Genomic DNA, 14165 nt, shown 5'->3' with positions numbered 1-14165 from the left:
GTCCAAAAAAAATACAATATTTATTCATAAAAAGTTATTTCCAATACAGACACAAAATGCTTAAGACACCCACATCACCATGTAGTAGTCCCACTCATATTTGCCAGCTTTGTTTAAAAAAAAAAAAAAATGGTAAAAGAGTGCTCTAACATTTATTTAATCCAACTTGTGACATGCTGGTTGTCTATTCAGTCTCATGATTAAGCAGCTGATGAGAATAGATGACATCCTCATAGTGGTATTTTTCTGTTATGGCCATGATCGAGTCGTGGCATCGGATAGCACTTAAAATTTTCAGCACTTCGACCACATCGAGCCTAAAAAGAACAAAAAAAGATTTGGTAAATCTGTTTACAAAGACAATAATGCTCAGCATTCATTTAACAATATTGGTTAGGGTGGTCGTAGTTTTCAGTGGTGTACAGTTGCACTAGCTCTTACATAACTCACAAAAAGTCAAAGTACTTTCGGCTATAATTTGAGGATGAACATAAAATAACCTTGTTACCTTTTACATGTGAACGTGATCATCTCTAAACTTGCACATGCCCAACTGTTCAATGTTTCAGTACTTTTGCACAACTGTCGTCTAATGAGGATCTGAACGACAAAATTCACAGAAGGTGTGTGATGTATGAATCGGCCAACAAATGTCCTGCTTCACTTAGAATTAGGATTTAAAGGTGAATTACACTTTTTGGGGGGAATTTTGCTATTCATCCACAATCATGAGAGACAAAAAGACAAATGTTCACTTTTTGCAGTCTAACTTGTAAAAATCGGCTCGTTCTTGGTGGATAGCAATGCAGCTTATTGGAGCAATCAGTTTTACCTCCAAATCACTTTAAAAATGCATTCAACAATACTTCATTTATGTTCAGTAACCTGTACAATCAAGCAAAAGCAACATTGTTGTAAGAGTGAACACTGAGGAACTTTTTTTTTTTCTAGCATTTTAACACATTGGCGTGCTATGGTATTAGCCATAAAAGCTAACTACAGAAAGAGGTACCGTAAGTTAGCTTTAACGTCAGCACGAAAAGCGTCTTGAGTTTGTAATGCACAACACTGCAATAAGAAACTAATCTGTACTGACTGAAAAACATGAACAATCACATAACAGTATCTGTAAAGTATCACCCCCATTTCATGTTTTGTTTGTACATAGCTTGCTCGACAACTGTAGTTGTAATTACAAGCCTGATGTGCTGTGTGTATCATGATCAATATTTAAAGTGTGACTCACTCGATGGGACAGTTGTGCGCTTAGTCCAGCTGGCCGGGGATGTTTTTCCGGTTTATTTGGGTAAGCACGTAATTTATGTTGAAACAGCCTGGCTCCAAGTTCCACATTTATAAAGTTGTCACTTTCACCTCACTCTCTCGGTTTCAGTCTGCTCCAACGTTTCACTCTTCCTTCATGCTCGCTTCTAGAAGCAGTAGTATATATTTAGCTTAAAAAAGATAAGGTTGTGAATCTTTACTTGGCCAAAAATAGTCGTCTTTGTTGTCTGTTATCGATTTTGCAATGATTAGAACACACGTGCCTTTGTTTCCGACAGCAAAAACACATTTGTTACCAGAAGGTGCTGCTATGGAAATGGAAATCAATGCACTGAAGATATCAGCCCTGGCATTGATTAAATGATCAAAATGAATTAAACATTGAACCTATTACATATTGTTGTGAACATTTCAGTTATTTTTCATTATGTATAGACTTACGTGTACCGGTATATAAAACGGAGGGTTTTGAAGTTGTTTTTAAGGGTTGGAATTGGGGGTTAAATCACCAAAAATGATTCCCGGGCGCGGCACCGCTGCTGCCCACTGCTCCCCACACCTCCCAGGGGGTGAACAAGGGGATGGGTCAAATGCAGAGGACACATTTCACCACACCTAGTGTGTGTGTGACAATCATTGGTACTTTAACTTTAAAGGGCTTTGAATGATTCAAAGGTGACAACCATTAGTTTCATCTTCCAAGTTTTTATCATCTTTAAAATCCTTACTAAAAAAAAAAAAAGATGTGTGTTCTTGTCTCTCATAATGATTGTGAATGACAGGCAAAATTCCCCAAAAAGTGCAGTTCCCCTTTAAACCATACCTGTCAACTTTTTGGGGAAACCGTGTTTTTTTTTTGTCCTTTCCTGACATATTGCTTTCTATGAAACCCCACTCCTGCACCCCCAGTACTGTGCTACTGCACCGATCAGGTACGCTCGACTCAAACTTCGGCAAGACACTGAGGAATTGGCTCGTGAGAGCAGGCGGCGAGTTGCATGTTATGTAATTGAGTCAAATTGAAAACGCGGGAGCGGTTGATGTACATGAAGATGGAAAAGACACCGGTACCAAATATCTTGACAAATAGACTTACTATTTTTACGTCAGGGTTCTTCAACATACTCAAGGCCAGGCACCTTCAAATTCATCCAGAGAAGCAGCAGGGACCCCCTACTAAAATTGTGATTGTTTTAAATTAAACAGGTCTTAAAAATACCTTGTTATTGTGCTGTACCGTAATAAGCTGTTCAAATAATACACAGCGCAGCTGGCAACTGGCGCGCTAATCGCTAGCTGACAACTGGTACACTAATTGCTAGCTGGCTTTTAGAGCACTAATTGCTGGCTATCTTAAATGCTAACATGAATACAATAATATAGTTATCTTTTACAGTGAGTTGGGCAGCCATGCCACTGTCATTTCTAAACTACATTACAACGTATTGGATCAATGTTAATGTGTATTTAAAGACATTCAAGTTTGTATATAAAAAAATATATACAAACATTTCACGAGCCCCCTGCAGTACTTCTGCGGACCCCCGATGAAGACCTCTGCTTTACATAAAGATGAGCAGGCAGCTGGTCACACGTTCTCATGCTTTCTTGTAACATTGAGGAAGAAAAGACGGGAGCTAGCTTGATAAATGTCTCAACCCCAAGCGCCGTGAAGGAGGCTAGTATTGGTCTTATTTTTTATTCATGCTATACGACTGGAATGGCAGCCTTATATTGTAGCCTAGTAACTGCTGTATGAGTGTGTCAGAGTGGATAGTAAAATTGTGTGTGACACTCTTAAAGATCCAAGCGATACAAGTTCTAGCCACAATTAGGTCATGTTATTGATTTAATGGGGATTTGTGATGAAAATCCCCAAGTGTTTCCCTTATTCCTAGGAAATGTCCCAAATTATGAAATACAAATGTAGACAGGAATGATTTGAACAGTCCTCCATCGTGCAATGCACATTCTGACATGAGACAAAGATATGGCCTAAAATTGATTCACAGTACCTTGAACTTGCAAGGCTTCAGAATGTTGTCCGAGGAAGTGGCCACTGAGCTTAGATTGTCACAGTATATTTAGTAGGTTGTAACAGAGATAAAGAGGGACTGGAAAAGTCACAGAAATGCATACTTTACTATATATATGTTTTTAAAATGTCACCTATTGTAAATTTTGCCACCTCACTACTTGTTAGAGAACAGCAAGTTGTGTGAAAACTACTGAAACATTGGACAGTTGGGACATTCATAAGTCTAAAGACAGTCAAATGAAGCTCCCCGGAAAGGTTCCAGTGCATTTTAGGTGCATCCTGAACTTCATCTAAAAGCCTAATACAACTAACTTTTTGTGAGTTGTGTATGTAGCTAAATAAGCTAACCAATGTTGTTTACACCAGGGGTCCCCAATCTTTTTTCCACCAGGGACCGGTTTATTGTATGCATTATTTTCACGGACTGGCTTTCCACGTGTGACGGATAAAAACAGCAAAAAAATTTGCATACAAAATCAGCTCACTATAACGCTGAACTTGTAATATAAAAGAGTTGTAATATACATATTGATGTGTTTAGTGGAACAGGCGAAAGTTAAGTTGGAGAAATTGTGGTAGTTTATAAATTAATTAATCTTTCTGTGCGGCCCGGTAGCAAATGCGTCACGGACCGGTACCGGTCCCCGGACCGGTGGTTGGGGCCCACTGGTTTACACCACAACATGAAAACGATTAATTTTGCTATCTCTCAATCAAAACTGAGTATTAAGACATTGCGAAGACAGTTTAAAATTTCTAAAAAGCATATAGTTTTTTTGAAATACCTAGTATTTGGATCATCAGCAGGCTGTTGTTTGCAAATGTTGTGAGCCTTCTGAACGAGGTGGTTTCGGAAAGACTGCAGCTGAGGCAAACATTGATTCTCTCCTCTGAACCAACTGAGCGGCAGGCTGTCAGCGATCTTAGGTGGGACACGACAATTTAGTGACAAATGTGAAAGCACAAGCACATGGCCAAAGAGGGGAAATATGAATACCCTTTTGCAAGCCTGAAGATTGTTATCAGACAGCGTCTGACTGCACAGGGTGATCGTTAAGTATCGACACAGCAATTTGTCCAACATGAGCTCCTTCAGTGTAGACTCAGGCAACAGCATATCCCATTTCCCCATGTTTCCTAGCAGCTAGTGCATATGCAAAAACAACACAATAATCAACATGCTCATGAGAAAGAATGACAAGCTAGCATACCTTAATGGCCATCCAGAACTGTTGGTTTCTGAAGCGTCTCTGTGGAGATAAATGGTCATCTAGGAGCCTTAAAGAGCAGCAAAATTACAAAATAAGAAACCATATTAAAATAATAACCCATCTTTTTTCAATCAAGGCATATTACTGAAGTTAAGCAAGAACTGACTTTTTGGGGTAAAACGGAATGAAGACGTCCTCATCTACACAGCTCCGCAGACGCCCAATCACAGCCTCTGTGAGTGTCTGTGTGGACATGAAAACATAAAACGTATGATGGCATTCCCCCTGCATGTTTTCATGCTACAGTCTTGATAGATTTCAGTCTTACCTTAACTGGTTTACTCTTTTCTCCTTTGAAGACAGAATAGTCCTCCCTCAGTCGGTGACAAAGCTCAGTTAGACATGCTGACTGACGAAGAGACATGGGGTCCCATATCAGCTCTATAAAGGCTGAACATAGAAGAGTGTCCTTATGAAACCGTGGCCTCTGAGTTTGAAAAACGGGTATCTGGAAGTGTGTACTCACTTGTTATTTTGGGGAGGATAGTCCGTTCTATGACATTACACAACATTTCTCTGTCTGAGTGTTCTAACTCCTCGTGGCCATGGCCATGACAAAACGTCTCCACTGCTGTGAACCATGGGAGGTTCTCAAAGTCGGTGCTGGGATCCTGACACAGACACACAACATAAGTGAGAACCATGATGGGGTGGGTTTATGAACACATTTAAAGGCACCTTTAGGGGGTTCCACACAAGCAGCTGATGTCTTATGATGGGGTTTAGCAGCTTGGGTAAACACAGAGAGATGTAAGCACTGTGGTAAGACTCTGAATAGAAGCCTCGCCATTCTTCGAACCGAGACAAGATCCTTTTAACGTCGTGAAAGTCGTCATGAACGTCAGAGAACACCGCCTGGGACCTCTGCAGGATGTCAGCTAGGAAGAGCAGACAGGGATGTGTGCAAAAAAGTTGTGCAAAGCCCCAAAGGTATATACTGTAGGTCTGTCCTTATGTGATAAGATTGTTCAATCTTTAAAGTTAGCTGTCTGAAATTTCGGCAGGGAGTTTTTCACAACTTTTATGTTAGTAAAATTGCAACATTGTTACAATAGGATACGAACATTAACTATACACACTTTCTTCTAAGAACTCTTTTGGTCCCATTGATTGACATTATAACTGATGTTTTTAACAGACTGTAATCCTGTTATATTACTATGATTTTTCCATGAAAACTGACTCATTCTTGCCAATAGAAAAACAAGAAAATATTGTTTTGGTGTAATTGCGCCCCTTAACAACCTGATGGCACAAGACAACCATAATTATTTCATAATTCTCAGAGCTATGATGAACCATGATGGGGTGGGTTTATGAACACATTTAGAGGCACCTTTAGGGGGTTCCACACATTTTGTCTTTTCTTAAACTGCTATTAAACTATTGAAATAAAATTAATTAATCAGCTCAGTGGCCTTGTGGTTAGAGTGTCAGCCCTGAGACTGGGAGGTCGTGAGTTCAAACCCCAGCCGAGTCATACCAAGGACTACAAAAATGGGACCCATTGCCTCCCTGCTTGGCACTCAGCATCAAGGGTTGGAATTGGGGGTTTAATCACCAAATGATTTCTGAGTGCGGCACACGCTGCTGCACACTGCTCCCCTCACCTCCCAGGGGGTGAACATGGGGATGGGTCAAATGCAGAGGACAAATTTCATCACACCCAGTGTGTGTGTGTGACAATCGTTGGGACTTTAACTTTAAATGATGATTAGTATTTGTTTAATGACGTTCGCTTTTTCACATATATACATATATTATCAAAATATTTTTTATAATAAAAAAACTTTTTTGCTTTTTGAGCAGAGTCAGTGCAGCCAGATGCTATGCATTCAGTGGTAAAAAAAAAGGAGGGGAAAAAAGGGAGTCAATGTAGATGCACTGTGTGACTGCTTTAAAATGCCCATAAAAGGGCGTACAGTGCATCCGGAAAGTAAACCAACACTTCCCATCCAACCTGATGGAGCTTGAGCAAAAAATGGGCAAAACTGCCCAAAGATAGGTATGCCAAGCTTGTGGCATCGTATTCAAAATGACTTGGGACTCTAATTGCTGACAAAGGTGCATAAACAAAGTACTGAGCAAACGTTCTGAATACTTACGTACAAGTGATTTTAAATTTTTTAATACATTTGCAATTTAATAAAAAACTACTTTTCACATTGTCATAGGGTATTGTGTGTAGAATTTTGAGGACACAAATTAATTTATTCCATTTTGGAATAAGGCTGTATAACATAACAAAATGTGGGAAAAGTGAAGCGCTGTGAATACTTTCCGGATACAGTGAACATCTCCTGCTTGTTTAAAAACAGAGCAAAACGCCACAGGTAGGAGCATGATAACATGAATGTGCTGTAAAAAGGAGTTTCTCCGTGGTGATGCCACGTATAGTAAACGCAAAATCCTCATTTAAATAGGGTGGTCTGCACCACTTTTCAATTGAACACGCAGTGTTAATAAATCACATGCAACATGCCCACTAATACTACACACAGTTTTATAGATTGCGCACGCTGATTACCACGTGGTATTTAGATCTTAGTAAATCAGGCACTAAGTGTATTTATTCATTGGTACGATTGCACAAGGGTTAAGAGTGATTTTTTCCTTACCTGTCTGCTTTTCTAGATGCTCTTCTTCCTCCGTCAAAGGCTGTGTGTCTTCAGGTATATCACAATCTTCTTCAGCTTTACCACCACTACCTGACACACTGCATTGTATAGCAGGCAGATCATTAAGTCATACAATATGGCATGTTTTTTATTTGATAAATCTCCATAATTTCCCACAAAAAAAGCTTTCAACCCTTAATGTATAAGGGTCTTTTGTTCTCTGGGGGCCCATATATATTCTACACTCGGCCATGTTTTTAGGTACACCTGTACAAATCAGATGATGTCTAGTGCAGCAGCAGTGTTCTCAGTTTGGATCACATGTTTGAAAAGTAGTATTTCAACTGTATGGTAATTAAACAAGAATATGTTCTAATGCGGATGTATATTTTAATTAACACATTTATGAAGACAGAATTAGTGACACAGTTCTTAAGATTGCGTAGGTTTACTTATTGTTGTGAATGATAAATGTATGCCTCAGTATTAAGACAGTGGTTTGTGAACACCATACAGTTAATTTGATGCAACTGTGTAAATACCGTAAATATCTAACTCACCCCTGAGTTTCAGCTCCATTGGTGGTGTCTCCCAGCTCATCGCCATTTTCTGCGGATGGGATGAAAAGTAAATAATAGAGGTAAGTAGATTTTAAAAGCGCAGACCTCCGCTAAGCCCAAAGTCTGTTTATCTGTGTTGGCCCTGCAATGAGGTAGCAACTTGCCTAGGGTGTACCCTGCCTTCCGCCCTAATGCAGCTGGGATAGGCTCCAGCCCTCCTGCAACCCTGAGAGGTACGGTACTAGCGATCGATAATGGATGGATGGAAGTAATCTACAGATGAATTTGTGTGATTAATTGAATAATCGCATGAAACACACTTTATAGCTTATTGCATATTTTAGGGGAAAAAGTTGAAAATCAGAAATATTTTTTTTAAGTCCATTGTCCATTTTTCTTGTAACTGCACATCATATATATTGAAATGGCACGTTACCATGAAAGCATCAATATATACCGTAAGTATATAAGTCTGGGCTCTGGTATATGTGTGTTTGGGGGTGTGCCAAGTCGACCGGAAGCGCGATAACTAGCAAACCTTGAGTGGGGAATTAAAAAGCCAGTTTGAAAACCGGTTCCAGGTGTTTCGATTCCTGGGAATCGTTTGCATAACTGGTAAAACAATCCATTCCTTTCTTTAAATGATGTTTTATTGATTTGTAAAATGTACAATGTCCTCCAAACCCTTTATTACACTACAAAATATTTTTATTGATTTGTAATATATACAATATCCTCCAAACTCTTTATTAGACTACAAAATAACCCTCCCCTTCTACAAAATCACTCAGCTGACTATCTCACCTTCTGCAAAGGCTATTATATTGAGTATACATGTCCCAGAGAACATCTTCAATTTTAACCGATATGTTTTCTTCAGAACCGATACCGATTATTAGTTGTCAAGTACACCGATAACTGATATTTAGAGCCAATATTAATTTGCAGTAAAAGTTGAATAACCTTTGACTTATGTTGCTAACTAACTAACTAATTGCTACAATTAAATAACCTCCAGGTGGAGGTAATCTACCCTACTCACTGCTGAGCTGCTGCAAGAAGTGTGCCTGCTCCTGTATCTTCTGTCGTCTCTGAGCACACAGCGCCTCCATCTGGCTAGAAAGTAGAGTGTGCAACTCCAGTTCCACAGAGTTGATTTCAATCACCTAAATTTGATAAGAATCTTAAGTATGGAAACAAACTTACTATCTGAAACATGGTTTACACATACACTATATTGCCAAAAGTATTTGGCCACCCATCCAAATGATGAGAATCAGGTGTCCTAATCACTTAGGCATGGAGACTGTTTCTACAAACATTTGTGAAAGAATGGGCCGCTCTCAGTGATTTCCAGCGTGGAACTGTCATACGATGCCAAATCCAGTCGTGAAATTTCCTCGCTCCTAAATATTCCAAAGTCAACTTTAATATAAGAAAAGTGAAGAGTTTGGGAACAACAGCAAGTCAGCCACCAAGTGGTAGGCCACATAAACTGACAGAGGGGTCAGCAGATGCTGAAACGCATAGTGCAAAGACTTTCTGCACAGTCAGTTGCTACAGAGCTCTAAGCTTCATGTGACCTTCCAATTAGCCCACGTACAGTACGCAGAGAGCTTCATGGAATGGGTTTCCATGGCCGAGCAGCTGCATCTAAGCCATACATCACCAAGTCCAATGCAAAGAAACGGATGCAGTGGTGTAAAGCACGTCACCACTGGACTCTAGAGCAGTGGAGACGCCTTCTTTGGACTGATGAATCACGCTTTTCTATCTGGCAATCTGATGGACGAATCTGGGTTTGGAGGTTGCCAGGAGAACGCTACATTTCGGACTGCATTGTGCCGAGTGTGAAATTTGGTGGAGGAGGAATTATGATGTGGGGTTGGTTTTTCAGGAGTTGGGCTTGCCCTCTTAGTTCCAGTGAAAGGAACTTTGAATGCTACAGGATACCAAAACATTTTGGACAATTCCATGGGATGGCACTTCAAGTTCATATGCGAGTGAAGGCAGGTGGCCAAATACTTTTGGCAATATAGTGTACATTCATTTTGCATCGTTAAATCTGTTCAGCTTCTTACCTTCTCTCGCAGACACTCTACCAAATTGTGAGTGAAGAGGGTCATGTCTCTGTAAAACTTCAACTGTTTTTCGGAAGAGCTTTCCTCTAAGCTCTCCAGAGAGTTTTTAGCACTGTCAACGTCTCCCTCCATCTTAGTCAGATCAGCTTGTCGTGCTCTGTGTACCTCCTTTAGGGAGTCCAGTCTGGCAAACATTAGCAATTGAGTTTTACTGCAGCACATACACTGAGAGACAAAGTGAGCAACTACACTTAAGAGATTTAAGCATTGGAGACCAGTGAACATACTTTCCAGTGATCCTCCTCTTAACCATTGAGACAGTAATGGAGGAAAGTGTCTCTGGAAACTTCTTGATGCCCATTGATAACTTCTTTTGTCTTTTTCGTGCATCACACTGGAAGCTACTGCTGCTGGACTCACTGCCAGATGGGCTCTGAGAATGAGATGATGCATGAAAAATAAACATTTCCCTAATACACTCATGATACAGTACTACGGCTGCACTATTTTGAGAAAAAACCTAATTGCAATTTTTCTCTCTAAAATTGTGGTTGAGATTCGATCTGAGACTTTTATATTTTATACAAAATGCATAAAACTGAAAGAAGACCCGTTACTTTTAGACAGTCAACATATTCTTGTCTCAAGGTGCCACACATTTAACCTGACTCTCGCCAGACCCTTGTAGTTCACTGAGCTCAACACAAGGGTCTGGGCTCGAAGGCATTGCAAACTCCTTCCAGATAGCAAAAAATAATGAACCAATCAGGATCGCCGAGCGGGATTTCATAGATGTGACGTAGCACCTGTTTGATTCAAACAACAATGGCGGCACACAGCCCTCGCTGCGTCGTGTGCTGACATTGATTCTGCTATTGAAACTGTTTTGTCAAATCTATCGAATATTAATTCTTTAAAAGATGTACCGAGAACGGTTTTGAAGGCATTTATTGGTGGCAAGGATGTTTTAGCTCTTCTTACGACCGGGTTTGGATTTCCCAGCTTTGCTCGCATCAGCGTCACGGGCTGATTTCGATGTGAGTGGTTTAAGTAGCACGTCATTCAAGATAACGGACAAGTGGTTTATCCAATCACATACAATGATTTTTTTACAAGCTCCGCTTTCTGAAATACCTCTCCTATTGAGAACTCCCAGATCAATGTATGGAGCTCAGCGAACTACAAGGATCTGGCGAGAGTCAGGTTACCACACATTAGAAGAATATGCAATAATTTACTTTAAAAAATATTTGGCTTCACGCAGACAGACAGAGCTTTTGTCTACAACAGGCTCTTAAACTGAAGAAATAATAAAAATAAAAAAAATACAGTGTTTCTAATATATGGTAATCATAATATATAATAATGCAAGTAACCATTTAAAGGATACAGATGTGTATTTCTCTTTACTGTAGAACTGTTTACCATTGTACTGTAATTGTAAGGTAAATAACTTTATCCTAAATAAACAAAAAAATAAAATGGACCCATTTCTGTAAGCAAAAAATATACCTAAATAAGTATTGAAAATCTTTAAGTGCATTGTTTTCCCCAGTTTAAAAACCGAGGTCAGACATTGTCTTTTTGTTGCTGTCACGTAATCAGGACGGCATTTTCGCTTGTTTGTCCGTGTTGATAAGCTCATATCGCCCATCCTATTTGAAGCTGAAGTATTCCCACAACAGGATCTTTGTCTTTGTAATCTTATGTTTTTCCTCCTAATTTGTGTTGTTTTGCGGCACTCTTTCCTGCCGAGTGGCGAAGCTCTTCGTACTGTGAGTGTGTTGGCGGCGGTGCCGCACTCTCGTCTCTGCCGAGACAAAGATTGTGAATGACTTAAAAAGGGGGTCACTCTGTTCAGTTAATTCCACTGTTAAACAAACGCGCTCAGGTGCTGAGAGTGATGCACAATGTCACACGTCTTTCTTCCTTTTTGAAGTGAGAGACCAACAAACGCGAGGCTCAACAATTCTGATTGGCAAACATGGCTGTCACTTAAATACAGATGACAGCGGAGGAAAAAAAAATCAGTCTCTTGCAGTTAGTTACTACACTAATTAAAACCTCAATGTAGATTTGATTTCAATTAATCGTGCAACCCAAAACAGTACAATATTTGTCATTTTGTTAGGTTCCACAGCACTGCATATATGGAACTTCCAATTAGTCCTGATGACATGACAATATCCCTAATAAAATTATATATGCTAAACTGGGCTGTTATTTGGTTTGCTATCTTTATTTGCATTATACTTACACGAGAGGATCACAATTTATTCTGTTTTTCTACTTATAATTTAAATAATATTTTCCTAATAAGCTATATTAATCGTAATCTATCTATTTCATTTTCTATTTACATTATCATGTAGATACTATAGTTATTTTGGTACTCATTGGGCTACAACTGGGAGCTTGGGTACTATATTCTGTGCCATATGATGTGTGCTGGTATGACAACAATTTTTCTTGAATTAGGTATGAATAATTTTCTTACCAGTCCTCCTGGCCGTGTTTTAACTCCCTTGCCAATTTGTGTCTCCTCCCAAAGCTCCTGCTCCTCTTCGTCAGTCCCTGACAGACTGCCATTACTTCCACCTGAAATACAAACGTCTTTAAGTACGCAAATCAATGCAAAACCATGACAAATGATTGAATTTCTATCTGTATATCAGCTTATGCTACTTTTAGTTCCTCCATACCAAGTTTCTCTGCAATCCTCTCCTTGACACTTTTTAATCGTGGGGCAAACTCAATTCTTTTCTCATGATCATCTGCCTCATCATCATCATCATCATCATCATCATCATGAGTAACCCTTTCGTCATCGTCCTCTTCAGCCTCCTCCTTGTGGTAGTGCTCTGGTGTGCTACCACCGGAGCTCCGCCCATCTTTGCCAAGGGAGATGAACTCTTTCTGGGCTCGATTGGTGCGCCGCTGCCTCTTGGCTGCTTTGATTTGCCTGGCGTTGGGGATGACAACTACCGGTACTGTATATACAAAATGAAAATACATAAAAGGCATAGTTAGCGTATTCACTACATGTTAAGTAGGTAAACAACTCCTTACCCCATTTTAGTTTTTTTCTTTAAACAAAACCACAAAACACAAACCTGGTTTATCAGCAGTTAAGGTATATTTTGAACTTGATGAGGAGGAACTGGCAGCCCCATCGTCATCATCATCTTCATTTTTGATCTCCTCAGAGCAATCATCACTAGTGTCAGTCTGGTGAGAACTCTGCGTTGATGCTTGGCTGCCATATTCTTGCTTCGGAGAAGCAGATTCTTCTGGTTCTGGAAAGAAGAGAGAGAAATGTTATTTATAATCCCTGCATACAAATACCCTATTCTAATTTTAGCGAAACGTTGTTTAAGCGCTGTTGTCAATACTTGAATTCAGTTACCAGTGTTGTGGATGGTCCTGGCAGGTGGGGCTTCCTTTTTTCTCACTTGGAACAGCACAGCTTTATCACAGGACTTCTTTAATCTGAACTCAGGTTCTAGGGCTGAAATAGCACAAATAGATAAAATATTCATGGTTGATAAGATAAACATCACTGCAATTGGCACTGCACGGTGCTCTGACTTAAGCTGACGAGTAACCGCCATCCGAGCAACAGTTTGCCATTTCAGGAATATTTACATTCTTTGTCGTCGGAGAAACTGAGCACGGTGCTTGTTTTCTTCTTTATTCCTTCTTTGTCTTTCCCCTGTCCATCTTTCTCTGACGTCAGTTCAGATGTGTGCGCATCTTCCCCGTCACCATCATCCACCTTTGACGTGGTGCTCGCTTCCCGCTTTGAACTGCAAGAGATTCCACGGAACTGGGCACCTTTATGCGGCTTATTTGATACAACTGTTGCCTTCTCCGAGCCGTCTACACCCGCGCGGGCGACCGTCGTTTCCTCCTCTTCACTAGAGTCTCCTTTTCTCTGTCGAAAATTTCTTTTGGGTTTTTTGTTAAACATGTTTTTTACTCACTGATAGTTGAGCGTGAAGGGTTTTTGAGAGCAGAGGCAAATCGATGTACACCGTGTCGTAAAGTGTCGTAAAAAGAGGACGTGAACGTGTTTGGTGCATTGTGGGATTTGAAGTTGAATTGCGAAAGTTTCTAAATTTTCACAAGATACATGTGGACTAATCTGGTAAATGTTTGTAATAGTGTTGCATCTTAACCCACTCTAATTTTAAATTATTGTATGTAATCCTGCCAAATAAATTAATTTGTTTGTTTGGTGCTTTTAAAAGTTAGTCGTTACTTTTTCTCCTCCCCCGTTTCTCTCCTCCCATCTTGGCCGGACATACGTTAAC

The 14165-nt window shown here is 39.9% G+C and overlaps 1 protein-coding gene across 1 annotated transcript; it reads right to left on the bottom strand.

The window, feature by feature from the left end:
- Position 1: 1 nt before the first annotated feature.
- On the bottom strand, positions 2-13959 carry gcfc2 (GC-rich sequence DNA-binding factor 2). The gene is made up of 18 exons (XM_061964306.1): positions 13498-13959; positions 13259-13360; positions 12966-13148; positions 12555-12842; positions 12350-12450; positions 10140-10285; positions 9853-10036; positions 8814-8937; positions 7772-7820; positions 7212-7309; positions 5272-5471; positions 5060-5204; positions 4862-4983; positions 4700-4776; positions 4534-4600; positions 4320-4466; positions 4108-4244; positions 2-317 (listed from the first exon to the last, which is right to left on the bottom strand). Exons 1-18 carry the CDS (start codon positions 13820-13822, stop codon positions 185-187), a joined length of 2628 nt encoding a protein of 875 aa, XP_061820290.1. The 5' UTR covers positions 13823-13959; the 3' UTR covers positions 2-184.
- Between the last annotated feature and the right edge of the window lie 206 nt (positions 13960-14165).

Source organism: Nerophis lumbriciformis, linkage group LG06 (genome assembly GCF_033978685.3).
Source record: "Nerophis lumbriciformis linkage group LG06, RoL_Nlum_v2.1, whole genome shotgun sequence".
NCBI classification, from domain to species: domain Eukaryota; kingdom Metazoa; phylum Chordata; class Actinopteri; order Syngnathiformes; family Syngnathidae; genus Nerophis; species Nerophis lumbriciformis.
The sequence above is the reverse complement of the archived record's forward strand: the minus strand, read 5'-3'. Positions and strand labels throughout refer to the sequence as shown.

Excerpts from the sequence above, each read along its gene's own strand:
- gcfc2 (XM_061964306.1), bottom strand. The coding sequence starts at position 13,822 with ATGTTTAACAAAAAACCCAAAAGAAATTTTCGACAGAGAAAAGGAGAC. Across the intron at positions 13,149-13,258 it reads CAGGACCATCCACAACACTG|AACCAGAAGAATCTGCTTCT; the intron begins GTAACTGAATTC and ends TCTTCTTTCCAG. Across the intron at positions 4,467-4,533 it reads AGTTCTGGATGGCCATTAAG|CTGCTAGGAAACATGGGGAA; the intron begins GTATGCTAGCTT and ends CATATGCACTAG.